Here is a 15385-nt window from a genome sequence, read left to right as displayed (position 1 = left end):
TGTGAAAATAGTATTTTCTGTGTAATCCTGCTTCCAAACAAACAAAAAAAAAAAGATGACTCCTTTAAGAGGTTAGTCTATTACTTAGCTGCACCCATTCCCCTATCTACTGCACAAACTACTGCACCAAGTTTTGTGAAACTTGGTGGAAGGGTAGCTAGGGCATTAGCCAAGAATAAACTGATAAAATAAATCTGTTAAATAAATAAACACATAAAGTACTAAACCAATCCAATACAGATGTTTGTTGTCATGTTAACACTAACCAGTTGTACTAGCTAGTTAAAACAGGTGGTTTATTTGCATTATAAGTAAGGTTAAATGTTTTTAAGTCTATTATGACTTCGAAACTAACATAATTGCAGACATGATGACCTGCGTAGTATAAAATACAGTATAAAGACATAAATACTGGGAAGCATCACATCTACAGCTTGTAGGACTTCCCATCCTTGTTAATTACCTCCGCCAAGGAGGTTATGTTTTTGCCGGCGTTGGTTTGTCTGTCTGTCTGTCTGTCCGTGTGCAAGATAACTCAAAAAGTTATGGATGGATTTGGATGAAAATTTCAGGAAATGTTGATACTGGCATAAGGAACAAATTATTACATTTTGGTGGTGATCGGGGGAGGGGCACTGATCTGCCTTGGCGGAGTTCTGCGCTCTCCAAGTGCTTTTCTAGTTTAAGATATTATCAAGATAAAAATGTTCATGTTTGATATGGTCACATTATATGTCAAATCAATATTTCTTTTAAGTGTAATGGCTTATTTTTTTTCCTGAGTGAAAGTTAAAGAAACTAGATACTTATTAATGATCAGAAATGATTCAGAAATGTGCACGCAAAACATTTTGATTACAAAATATATTGATTAAAAAAAAAATCAAATTGAAATATAAATGAGCTCTGAAGCATTTTGTATGCATTTCTGCAATGTGAACTTTAACCCTAAAGATGTTTATTACCTGATATATACCGAAATATGCAGTTACATTAAGACGTATGTTATTATGGTTTTACAGCCCAGACTCATGTCAACAATGACAGAATTTCATTGTATGTGTTCAGAGCCCACATACAGCCCAATATGTTCTCAAGTGGGCCGAATCAGTAAAATAATCACCTATAAATAACAATACAAAAATTTTTTTTCCGTTAAGCAAAAAAGTGGAATTTTAACCATATTATGCCCAAGCTTATCATTTTCACATGTGCAGGTCACAGTAGATCTAAGGGCACAAAACATTTAGTAACAGGCTGAATATTGTTAAAATTCCACTTATTTTAAAAGAAGGGCATCTGAACTAAAACGTTTTCCACCTTTAACTGTTAATGTCTTCAGTGTAATTTTTGTACTTTGTAAATTCTTCCTCAGGGCCTGATTGAACCCTTTGGTGGGCCGGTTTTGGCCCGCGGGCCGCATGTTTAACACCCCTGAGTGTATGTGTAATTATCTCATAGGGGGTTATATACTCTAAACCTTCATTAAACTGTTGCCTCATCTTATTTTATTTGATATGTACGTTGCTCTGCTCCAGCAGACAGTCTCCTACATCCATTGTTGCATCTTTTAACCCTTTCCCTTCTGGTGTGACTCGTCTTTGGTGTCATTTCTGTGGTCAGTATCTCTTTCATTTCTGTGTTAGATGTCCCCACATGTCCTCTGTCTTCTTCCGTGTCTTCTCCTCACCTCCGTGTGGCTCCTCCATCAGCACCGCACAGCTCCGATGCTGCAAGGCGTGCCGCGGCGCACCGGGCCCCATGTGATACCGGAGGGAGGTGTTGGAGGTGGGGGTGTCCTGCAAGAGTTTTCTGGTCCTGCTCACACTTCATCACTCCAGATCCAGGCCACTCTCTCAGGGGCGGAGCTGCACTAGGGCTCGTCATTCGGACGTTGTGGTGTACGCGCAGCTTTAAAAAAAAAAAAAAGAAAAAAAAAAAAAAAAGAAGAAGAAGAAGAAAGAAAAAGACAAACAGTCGTGGTACCTTGGCCGCTTTGTCGTGCGCTTTTGTGCTGTTTCCGACTAAAAACAGAAGAGTTCCCCTCTGTGTTCGTTCGCCATGGGAGCAGAAAGCTCAGTGCAACGGGACGGGAAGAGCCAGGAGGATGCACCAGCCTCAGCTTCAGCCTCAGCTTCAGCCGGGGAGCTCAGTGCGGAGGTGAAGGTGCTCCAGGAGGGAGACGGAGTCCACGACACCAAGGTAAGCGCGCGTCACAGTGTGCCATCCCAGTGCTCCCAGTACGCAGTGGGTTCAGCCAGTGCGCAGGGGCAACACCACTGTCCCCACGTCCTGTCCACTCATACTTCTCCTAATATCAACCAGTTTACCTGACTTTGCAACCCACCTGCTACCCCCCCCCCCCTCCCTCTTGCACATTTTCGTATTTGTGCGCATCAGTAATATGCTGCGTCGCACAGGCTCCATGTGCGCCTGGCTCGGTTTTTGCTGAGTAATAGTCGAGTTGTCTGCAGTCCCGCAGTAATAAAAAAGACCAGCAGCTCAGCCTGGTCTGGTCCAGACCACACACACCACCTGAGCTCACACTGGTACTCAGCAGCACCATGGACTGTGTAGTTTTATTATATTTAGGACAATTTCTGCTACTCTTAAGCAAAAATATAACAAAAAGCAGAGATTTATTATTAATTTAATTGAACTGTAATTCATTTGATAAAGATCAGGTATTGGACTTTTCATTTTTTCTGCAATAATAAACATTTTGCATAGATTTCTTAACTCTTTTGACTAACAGAATTAAAAATTATTGTAGTCTTGATGACCCGGAGAGTATGAATGACATATCTTTACATAATTGTGAAGGGGTAGATATTCCTAATCATCATTAAGACATAAAGACTCAAACATTAACTGTCGACCAAAAGCATCTACTGATCTAAACTGTTGATCCGCTAATTTATTGTGAGCTCTTATGAACATGTACATGATCAGTGAATTAAATAGAGGAAAATACCAGATTTTCACTGAAAAATCCTCAATTCAGTGGATAATATTATAATTAACCCATAAAGACCCAAATATCCACCATCTACCAAAATCATCTACTGATATAAACTGTTTAATCCCTACTGATCCACTAATACATGTAAATAATTGGTGTAAAATACAGTTTGTTGTCTTTTTATGGTCATCAGCTATGATCCATTTGGACGTTCAGGGGCTCCGTAGTGAACATGGAAACACCGTCATCTTCTACAACATTGATTCACCAGTAAAACCCATGGAGTTGGATCAGTGACAGTGGATGGAGATGCTTGGTTTATGTTCAGTTAATGATAGATTTTACTGAAAAAGTCCTATTTTCATCCATTTTTTCTGTTTTGACATAATAACCTTTGACTTTACACTAAGCTTTTATGAACATGTACACGATCAGTGAATTAAGTATAGGAAAACAGATGATTTTCACTGGGAAAAAATGCAAAATTCAGAGGATAATATGATAATAAACAGTGATAAATCACATAGCTATGGTTAAATACAGATAAAAATTCATTTGGGAACTGCCACAAAAGTCACACTGGGTCCTTATGGGTTAAAGATAATTAACTTAGACTTAAATATGTATCCATTTGTATACAATGACTCCTTTGTCCCAGTACTTTTTATACATAAATATATGGTAATTGAATTAGTAATCATTATTAAATACAATATTGCCCATAAAGTTGGAATAAACATCTTCTTGATAGATAAATTGTAACTGGGACTCCGTAGGTAATCATTGCACTTGGTCAAAGGGGATTACTGATGTGTATAGATAGGAATAAAATGAGGAATATGTCTGAAAACAAAATTATTCCAACTTTATTTGCAATAATGTAGTTATTAATCCAATCAAATGAAGTAATTCTACCTCTGAGCGAGTGTTAAGAAGTTATTGCCTGTCTCTATTTTGTTTTGCACTCATCCAAAGTAAGAAAAGAAAAGAAAAAAGAAGAGCATTATGTGGGTATGATTGAATATTGAATGGACATCTTGTTGAATAATTCTATAAAAACAACAAATAAAAGTTAATGATGATATGTTCTATCATAAAGCACCGCAAACTGCAAACTCATCTTTTCAAACCACTGAATAATGCAGTTTTTTTTCCCGACAAACATCATTTATCTCATGATGTCAGAATATGAATGAAAGACATTTTCACCTCTTCACCTTCAGCTCTTTTTCTATCATCTGTTTGTTTAGTGAACAGTGAAATCAGTAGGTTTTTCTCCTCTGACATATGATTGAATATTGAATGAACATCTAGTTGAATAATTCTATAAAAACAACAAATAAAAGGTAATGATGTGTTCTATCACAAAGCACCACAAACTACAAACTCATCTTTTCAAACCACAGAATAATGCAGTTTTTTTTCCTCGTGAAACCTCTTTTATCTTATGTTATGATGTCAGAATATGAATGAAACACAATTTCACCTCTTCACCTTCAGTTCTTTTTCTCTCTTCTGTTTAGTGAACAGTGAAATCAGTAGGTTTTTCTCCTCTGACATATGATTGAATATTGAATAAACATCTAGTTGAATAGTTCTATAAAAACAACAAATAAAAGATAATGATGATGTGTTCTATCATAGAGCACCGCAAACTACAAACTCATCTTTTCAAACCACTGAATAAAAGCATTTTTTCCCTCGTCAAACCTCATTTATCTTGTGTTATGATGTCAGAATATGAATGAAACACATTTTCACCTCTTCACCTTGAGCTCTTTTTCTGTCATCTGTTTAGTGAACAGTGAAATCAGTAGGTTCTTCTCCTCTGACTGGTCCAGCTGCCGTCACCTCAGCTTTCTTGCAGACTCTGCATTGTTACCTCTGTGCAAATTGCTCAGCAGTGTGCAAATGAATATTTGGAAGGCGCCTACTAATAACTTTTGCCACCTGCTCTATTCACGCCTCGTATAATCTGTTGAATTTATTGACCTTTTTTTGTTGGCTGGAGGTCAAGAGGTCAGGTCTTTTCCTCCTGCAAAGACACTAGAAAGGTCAAACTGCACTGAGGATCAATACAGCAAGATGACGTGTATATTTTCATGCTGGTTTTTCCTCAGAATAAATGTTTTCTCATCGTTTCCCTGTGAACTGACATGGTGGTTGCGTGTTTTTGTCAGTGTTGAGTTGTTATCACAGGTATCAGTCACAGTTTGAGGTGTTTTCACTTGCATTTTGCCAGTGGCATTGGAATGTGTCATGAAATATCTGAAGACCGTTGGCCCCTGTGAGTACGTCTGTTGTGTATTGTGACTCCCCTTGGCAAAAAAATTATTGAATGTTTTTATACTGTTATTAGCAGGGAAATTCTTAGAAACTAATTATGTTTTTTTTTAAGCCATAATGTTCACCTGGAGTTCAAAAGACGTAAGGACTTAATGTGACTGCCTAATAATTTATGATGACAGATCTGACACCATTAAATATTTATGATCCCGCCTACAGAAATATACCTGCTGTGAAGGCATAATCTTACCAAATGTAAGAAGTGTTTCATGAAGCACAGAACAACACTGGCTGTAATGGACAAAATTATTGGGACACATTGAATTCAGGTGTCTACAGGGCTACAAAACAATAACAAACGTCATAATTAGGGATGTCCGATAATATTGGCCCACCGATATTATCGGCCCGATATTGGCATAAAAATGTAATATCAGTGAATATCGTTTTTTTTGCCTATCATTAAAACTGATAAAATAATGCCTTGATTTCGCCGGCATTTACCGACACGTAAATGAAGCATTGTTTGTAGCTGAAAGAAATGTGCAGTTTTCAAAATTGTACAGTAGAGTTGCCACACTGTAATAGACTCATGGAGGGAGGGAGAGAAAATAAATAAATAAATATGGCATTTTTTCCACAACTTAAATTGAAGTATGTATTCTTTACACAGACAGTGTTTACATTTTTAAAGCCTTGTTGCATTTGAGAATGCATCCAATGGGGCATCACAATAAAATTAGGTATGATGTGTTAATTCCATGACAGGAGATATGCGATGTTACCTAAAATTAGTTTAATATCCCACATATATCGGCAGCGGTATCGGTAGATATCGGAATCGGAAATTAAGCGTTGGACAATATCGGCATATCGGTTTTTGGCAAAAAAGCCAATATCGGACATCCCTACCCATAATGTAATTTTACATTGTGATAAATAATATTGCACTGGTTAGTTTTATTTGAATTGTTATCTTTGCTTCCAAAATGCCTCAGAGATGGTCTTTACTTAATTTCTCTGAACTTTTTTCTCGTTTTGTTTATCCATGACTATGATTTAAATATTGTACCTTTAAATTTCTAAAAAAAAAATTTGTACTCTGACTGTAAATAATAATTTTCTACAACTAACCATCTATTTTTTTCATATCTCACTTGGGAAGAAAAATTTCCCATTAAACTTTAAGGAAATATCGATGTTTATAAACTATATGGACACAAATATTGGGACGCATCATGGCTGTATCTCCTAAGATGTCCTATTCTTGCTGATTTAAGATATAAACATTAATATTTCGTTAAAGTTTAGTAAGAATATACTGCTATTAAAAAGATAATACAAACATATGTTAATCGACTCATACAAATGCATTGAGTAATCAGAACACTTTCATGTGTTTGTATGTGTAATGGGAGATATTGTTGATAGGTTTATATGTAATTTGGGGTTTACGTATTATACCCTGTGTAGTTTAGTCTCTATTTGTTTATGTTTATTTCTGGCAGAATGGTTGCGCAACGGTGATACAACCAATACAAAGGTGCTATGACTAGTTATTCCTTGTTCTCTAATTTAATGTGATAAATAGCCGATGAAAGAAATATATTTGGTTATGAATCTGACACTGAAAGTAAGGAAGGGGCAGGACTAGATAAGCCTTTGCTTCTTTCTGTCCCTTCTCAAACTGTGTCTGTGAGTCGATTCATATGTACACTTCATTCATATGTACACTGTATTTTGCTGCTTTTTTTGTGATTAATGATCAATGTTGGGTGCGTATGTAATTGGCTTCTTGCTTTTATTTTATTTTTTTTTAAATGTATTTTTGTCTTTTTTTACTTAAAAGTTTGAGACAAATACATAAATGACCTCAAAAAGCACTCGGAGAGCACAGACCTCTGACAAGGCAGCCCCCCCCCCCCCCCCCCCCCCCCCAACACCACCAAAATTTAATCATTTGTTCCTTGTGCCAGTATCAACATTTCCTGAAAATTTTATCAAAATCTGCCCCCCCAATCACCACCAAATTTTAATCATTATTTCCTCGTGCCAGTATCAACATTTCTTGAAAATTTCATCCAAATCCACCCACCCCACCCCAATCACCACCAAAATTTAATTATTTGTTCCTTGTGCCAGTATCAACATTTCCTGAAAATTCTATCAAACGCCCCCCCCCCCCCCCCCCCCCCCCCTGATCACCACCAAATTTTAAACATTATTTCCTTGCACCAGTATCAACATTTCCTGAAAATTTCATCCAAATCCCCCCCCCCGTCACCACCAAAATTTTATAATTTCCTTGTGCCAGTATCAACATTTCCTTAAAATTTCATCCAAATCCACCCCCCCACCCCGATCACCACCAAAATTTAATCATTTGTTCCTTGTGCCAGTATCAACATTTCCTGAAATTTTTTTTTATCAAAATCTGGCCCCCCCCAATCACCACCAAATTTAAATCATTATTTCCTTGTGGCAGTATCAACATTTCCTGAAAATTTCATCCAAATCCACCCCACCCCACCCCACCCCGATCATCACCAAAATTTAATCATTTCCTTGTGCCAGTATCAATATTTCCTGAAAATTTCATTCAAATACAACCATAACTTTTTGAGTTATCTTGCTAACAGACAGACAAATAAACAGACAGACAGATAGACAAACAAACCCCGATGAAAACATAACCTCCGCCGTTCCTTGGCGGAGGTAATAAATAAAAATAGTGGGAGATGTTAAGAAAGTTGATAGTCAATGCAATGCAATGATATTTATCACAATATCGAACTATATTATGACATTTGTTATTATTGTTTTATAGCCCTGTTGGAAAAGAAACACCTGAATTCAACGTGTCCAAATACTTTTGCCCATATAATGTATTTATACTCCTGAGAAAGGGTGGAGTAACATGAAAACAGCAGAAATAATGTTTTTTTTCTGTTGGTGATTCAGGTTTATTTAAGATAAAAACTGTGACTGTGCTAAATGAAAACACAAGTTGTTTACAGTGGACGGTTAATGGTTTCATGAAGTCTTTGAGTGTTGTTTGTAGGTGGTTTGTGTCTAATGTGTGTGTCTGGATAGTGACAGTGTGTGTTTGCTCGGAGCGGATGGAGCCTTCATGGTTGATACACAGTTGATAAATATCCTCTTCACTCCACAGAGGAATTTAAGTAATGCCTCCGTCTCCACCACTGCCGGCGACACACCCTCCTCATACTTCTCTCTCCTCATGTATAATCAAAATAATCAGATTAATGTAAATGTTTACATGATTCGCAGAAACAGCTGTGTTATTTCACCCTACAGGAATCAGAGCAATAAATCTAAATAATATGTTATTTGCACAATCTAAATATTTCTTCTATATATTTTCCCACTACTGCTAACTATGTGGTTACTTATGTATTTCATGACCTGCGTTGCGCATACATATACTCATAACAGAAATAAATCAGAAATAAAGCCATTTTTTTGCCATTTGTTGTGAATTATGATAACAATAACAACAGATTTGCATAATTTGGCACAAAACAATTTTCAGAATCCATAAACACACGAGACTTTACTTTAGGGGAAGGACTAAACACTATGAAAATACTCCACTACAAGTAAAAGTTCTGTATTCAAACCTTACTGAAGTCAAATAATGTAAGTATTTTCAGTAGGAATGTACTGATATACAGTAATGACCTGATATTGTATCAGCCTTTAAGATGTTTTTTAATGGTGGCAGTGGCAGATAGTTCTTTGTTTTTCATAAATTTGTGTTTGAGTCTGTATTCAGTTAAAGATAATGTCATGAGGGAATGAAATACAGCAAAATAGTAAGTATTTTTGTATTCGTAACAGAGATTCTTTGTTAAAGTGGGATGAATAACAACAAAAATAAAATAAAGAGACAGAAAGGAACATCAGTATTGGTATCGTCTATCATCCTTCAGCCAAAATGCATCATAAATTATCATCAAAATGTACTAAATGTGTGTCATTGCAGTAAAACGGCCCTGTGTGTTTTGCTGTTACAGTTCAAGATTAAATATTTTATTTGTCACATGGTCGTGTTATGAACAGTAAAATGCAAGATCTGTTCAAAAAGGCTGTGCAATAAAAATTAGACATCAATTACTTATACAAAAACATACCCTTAAGGAGTGAAGTCATAAGTATTATATAAAATATAAAGAAAAAAATATATACAGTCCCAGAAAAAATTATTAGACCACCCCTTGTTTTCTTCAATTTCTTGTTCATTTTAATGCCTGGTGCAACTGAAGGTGAATTTGTTTGGACAAATATTATGATAACAACAAAATTCGCTCATAAGAGTTTAATTTCAGAGCTGATATCTATTTATTTTCTATGTTTTTTTGATAATAACCAAAATCACTTCAGTTCTTACATCTATATCTATGGCATTGTACTGACAAAAACAGTGCTTTCAGGCATTCCATGTTTTCTTTTCTGTCTGTTTTAGTCACATGATACACACAGGAGTTAGTACTTGATTGCATAACCATTGTTACCTCCGCCAAGGAGGTTATGTTTTTGCCAGGGTTTGTTTGTCTGTTTGTTTGTCTGTCCGTTAGTGTGCAACATAACTCAAAAAGTTATGGACAAATTTTGATGAAATTTTCAGGGTTTGTTGGAAATGGGATAAGGAAGAAATGATTAACTTTTGGGGGTGATCGGGGGTGGGGGGGCCCACGGGGGGGCCCACTGATCAGCCTTGGCGGAGGTCTGCGCTCTCCGAGTGCTTCTAGTTTTTGATGACTTTTGATGGTCTAATATTTTTTTCTGTGACTGTATAGATTTATTAACCAAAACAGACCCAAAACAAACTCTTATGTTAATGTTTGGGGATTCATTTTAATGCTGCGTTGATGTACATGTTGCATTATACTGTTTTTTTGTGCTGTGGGTGTTTATGGTTGAGTACATCTGAGCTACTTTATACTCTGCTGTGTAGTTTAATCTTTAAGATCATCATATGTTTGCATTGTCAGTTTTCTGAGAGAGTACTGAAAAGTTCATTTTTTGCATAAAAACAGCTTTGTGACTATGTACTCTCCAGCTCCTCTCTCCAAATGGATCATATGACACTTCAGTTTATGATAAATATTCAGAATCAGCGCATTTGGAGAGGATGTATTCTCACTGGTCAAAAAAGGGATAGAAAAACTGTATCTGAAAAGTAATTGGAGCTGTCAGACAAGTGTAGTGGAGTAAACAGTATAATATTTGCCTTTGAGTTGTAGTGGAGTTGAAGTGTAAAGCTGTGAAAAATGGAATAATGAAGTAAAATGCAGTCAGTAAAAGTAGTGTTATTGGACCACACACACACACACACACACACACACACACACACACACACACACACACACACACATTGTAGGTTCTTGTAACATTGTCTTTTCATATGCTGTTTACTGTTAAAAACAAAACTCACAAACATTTCATACATGACAGGTACATTGTGATGAGACCTGTTCAGTCTGCGCAATATTTGTCTCATGTTACAAAACAGATGATGTGAGAAGATAATAACAGTGTGTGAAACGGAAATTTGTTTACTTCAACTCGTTTGTCTGGCTTTTTATTACTTCTTAAGAACAGGGTAAAAGCTGCTTTCATATTCTTGCAAATATTTTCAAAGGTCTCACAAGGCTCGAGTGATTCATGTAGATGTCTCTGCAGAGAGGGGGGTTATGGGTAATGCAGGTTGCCAGGTTTGTAGAGGCCTAACACTTCAGCAATGAGTGAGTCATGTGACTTTAGAGGTCAAACAAGTCGATCTGTTGATGCAACTTCGTTTTGGAACAGATAAGAAAAACTTTACCTCCTGATGTGTATCAATTGGTTGCAGGTTGTATGTTTAATATCCTGTGTATAGATGCTTTATGTTGAAAAGCGTTAACATTTGATAAATGGAATTAAGCACACTTACACAACAACTTTACTTCAGTATGTTTGAGGTACTGTATTCTACTCCACTACATCTCCCAGCAAATATTGTATCTTTCTCGTCACTATATTAATCTAAGTAATTTTAGTTACTATTTACTTCGTAGTTTTCATAATTATTGATATAAACTAAAATCAACTCCTATACAGTAGAAATGAAGCCATTTTGACAGTATTAAGAGTAACTAAGATGATCTCCACCTTTACTAGATGTATCATTAAACATTAAAACATTAATGCATCAATAATTATAATCCATCAATATACTGATTAATAATTCTATAATTTGGAAATTCTACATTTTTACTTTTGGTACTTTTGATGCTAATACTTTTCTACTTTCACTTCACATTTTGAAGGCTGTACTTTTACCTAACTGTGTATTTTTAATTCTTAAACTCTTTTAAGTCAAATATCTGAGTACTTTATGCTTTATTTTCCATCTGCATTATGACAATACAGTGTTTCCCATAAATGAAATAGACTACGGTGCACAGTCATAGTATATTTTGTCCTGCCACAGTCTTAAAATGAACCAAAAATATTGTGGTGAGCAGAGACTTTTTGTGCCATGATGCTAATAATGTAAGTTAGTTTCGGACAAACATGGAGAGCACTGTTATTGCTGTACCGAACACCAATGAAAATGCATCTAACTACACAAACAACATTTTATTAAGTAGATATGTGTGTGTGCAGATCTGTGCACAAAACACACTGAACCAGACCCAGAACCGACAACTTGTTAAACCGCTAGAGCTGCAGCTTCTACTGAGATATCAACCAAATCAATAGCTCCTTTTACATTGGACTTCTGTTCAGGAATATTTCATGTTAATTCCGGAACGACGTCTGTGTAAATGAAATGGTGGGATCATTTGGTCCTACTTCTGTCATGGGTCTGGAGGTAGTAAGAGATCTGTGATAATGGTGGAATTATGAGTACGGAATGCTATGTAAAAGGAACACCTCTTGTTACGCAACCAAGGTGTGACGTTTTGATGACGTATTGCGTGTATGACCGCTGCACCGGGGGGATTTAAAAATGAGTGTGGGCTGTGTACAGTAAACAAACATATTAACATGACCAGAAAGATATCAAACTGGGGAGATGCCGAGATCCGCCAGCTGTTGTCACTTCGGGCGTAGGACTCTATCCATGCTAACATTTGTGGAACGGTGAAAGACGGGCTGACTCTGGAGAGGTTAGCAACACCGCTATGCTCTGGGTATTTCCGTTGCGCAAGTTATACATCACACTACATGCTACACTGCGTCACTGCCCCTTTGATTCGGGAACGCAGGTCCGCTGTGTAAAAGTCCAGCCTGTCTCACCTCTATTACTGTTTTGGCTTGGCTGTGGAAATCGGTCAATGGTGGCAAAAAGGTGGGACCACCATCTCGCCTTTTTTCTGGGATTTCTGTGTAAAAGTGGCTTATGAGATAAGCTGTCTATGAATTTTACAGTCGTTTGTTGTTTATTTGTCAACTAACCATCGTTGTTCATTATACGAGAGATAGTTTTATAGTAAACCAAACTTTTATAATTGCATTTTTATAATTTTTTTATAATAATAATTTTATAATTATAATTCCTGTTTCGTCTATTTTAAGACATGAACATTATTTCCATGGACAAATCAAACCTCAAATAATTAGCAAATAAGATCTGATTTGCTAATAAGTGAGTCTGTGTTTATTACAAAACACAAAAATGGATCTGTTCTTACTTGGATTCTGCTCACATTCTTGTCGACTCGCAGATCAAATATCCATTTTTTATTGGGATACAAAATAACTTCAGGACTGAGAACCCTTTTTACAGTGTAAATACACAATGTCAAGTATTGTGAGTCATGCAAATCCTATAGAGTACTTTTCTAGCATGACACCAAACAGTATAACTTGCATACATTAATGCATGTGTGTAAAAAGGTTCTGTCCCTTCTTTGTGTGCCTTTACTTTCTTAATTTCTTGATCCGCTTCTTATACCAGAGCCCGCGTCCTGTGTCTTTTGTGCTTATGCAACTAAATCCTCCCACCTACAATGACACAGTAAAACGATAGCAGACCCACTACAAATATTCACCTATTCATGAGACCTGCATCACATGTCAGGTCCCCCTGTCCAACACAATCGCAGCGGCAGGTGACTCCAATGATCCAACATTATGTTACATAATGTAATGTGTGCTGATTAAGGCTGCTGCGTTCCTGTATAATGAGCGGCGGCTGATCAGACGCTGCTGAGGCTCTGATTATCCTGTTTAGCAGTGAGAGACAGAGAGAGAGAGAAGAGGGGGGTGGGCGGAAAGGGTCAAACAGAGGAGCCATTGAGGACGGTCCGGGATGGGGACAAGCCGGGGGCCCCAGTGTGCACCGGCCCAAAACAAGAGGAAGGAACCAACAGGAGAGGGGGGCGTGGAGCAGCGTTTTGGGTGGGCAGGAGAAGAGGGGACGGGGTGTGAAGGAGAGAGAGAGATGGGGATTAAAAGAATACGAGAGAGAGTTAAAGGGAGACCTGCCAGGGTGACATAAAGGCAGATGAATCAGACGATTGTTCCTCAGTTCTCCGTCCTGCAAGGTAGTAAAAGGACGATGATGACAGAGCTTGAGTGAAAGTGAATTCAGAGGAAAGACCGGGCCAGCAGAGTGTGTTTGTGATGGTGTGTGTTACTACTAGAGAGCCTAAAATGTCTAGAAAAGTAGAATGAAAACTAGTTTGTTTTCTGTAATGCAGTAACAGACACTACACTGTAAAAAAAATCCTGCTGTTTTTACGGAAAAAAACTGGCAGCTGTGGTTTCCAGAACAATACTGTAAAAAACACATCCAACTTTAAACATATTTATGGAGTAACATGTAGATTTAACATTTTAAACATGTTGATTTAACACTGGCTTTAAATGGGAAATGAACTGCACTTATTTAGCACATTTTATACACCCTCATGGTATCCAAAGCTGGAACCTTTTTCCACAACTAGAGTCACCTGAATAAAAAAAAAAAAGGATGTTGACGGATGTTACAACAAGTGAAGAAGAAGAGTTTTAAAAGAAACATGGTGTGGTATGTGTGAACACACCAGGAAACCGGATCGTTTTTTAATTTAGTCCGAGATTGAGCGGTAATATATAATAATACTGAATATATCTGTAAATCAACACAATATTTATGTTCATCGCCTTGTTTGTGGGATGAACTCTCGTGTCATCTTGTGATAATAAATAAACAAATCATCGCATTTGTGATTTAATGGAAAAACCAACATTACGCGCTTCAGTTTTTTCGACATTTAGTAAATATCGGTAAAGTTTTGCGCAGATGTCCAATGGAAAAGCGACTATTGAAAGGATGAGGAGGTATAATGTTTAAACCATATGGAATACCATTGGAAAAATAAAAACTGTACTTAACTCTTTGGTTTTAAACTTATCCTTAAGATCAGGAGAAAAACAGATAAGCGGAAAGTGCAAGTCATGATCACTTAAAAGAAATCTGACTTCCATGAAGTTCACGGAGTTTGTGGACAAGTGTAATTAAGTTATTTAAGTGAATTACTAGAATTACTATAGACTCTGTAAGTTGAAATGTTGTGTTGGATGTTACGTAATTGGTAATGTGGGATTTATGCAACAGGAGAAAATATACTCGATTTGCTTCTGTAAATTAAATGTGATGTACAAAACATTTACAGCATTCTTAATGGAGACCACGGTTTTGTTAAAAGGCTGCGATGATCATTTTTGCTCTTTGAAATATAAAGTATAAACATGCTTCCCTTCTATATTACGATAAAAGCATGATACGTAAAATTGTACAAATCTCCTTAAATATCAAACATCAGCTGATTGAATAAAGTACTTCAGCTCTTAAACGTCCTAATAGTACAGCTACAGTAATAAACCTAAGAAGCAAAGTAAAATAAATATATGAATGTGTCTCATTTTGCAGAGGAGAAACAGGATGTGGATTTCCGCTAATTAGTCTGTCCCTCAGCCAACTTCCTATCTGCCATCGCTCAGATTCACTGCCAACTCCATTACAGTCAAAAACAGACATGTAGATTTAAGGACGTGAAAAACCAGAGCTCTTTTGTTCTTGCTCCTACAAATTAGAGTTCCTTTCAATAATATGATCAAATAATGAGTCTACAGGACAAC

The 15385-nt window shown here is 36.8% G+C and overlaps 1 protein-coding gene across 1 annotated transcript in view; it reads left to right on the top strand.

Moving 5' to 3' along the window:
- The first annotated feature begins 1835 nt into the window (after positions 1-1835).
- akap12b (A kinase (PRKA) anchor protein 12b) overlaps positions 1836-15385 on the top strand; it is an 84206-nt gene continuing 70656 nt past the window's right edge. The window contains 1 exon segment of the mRNA XM_030129335.1: positions 1836-2202. Within this exon segment, the coding sequence (XP_029985195.1) occupies positions 2062-2202 (141 nt within the window). The 5' untranslated portion in view covers positions 1836-2061.

This window comes from Sphaeramia orbicularis, chromosome 24 (genome assembly GCF_902148855.1).
Source record: "Sphaeramia orbicularis chromosome 24, fSphaOr1.1, whole genome shotgun sequence".
Lineage (NCBI taxonomy): Eukaryota > Metazoa > Chordata > Actinopteri > Kurtiformes > Apogonidae > Sphaeramia > Sphaeramia orbicularis.
The sequence above is the reverse complement of the archived record's forward strand: the minus strand, read 5'-3'. Positions and strand labels throughout refer to the sequence as shown.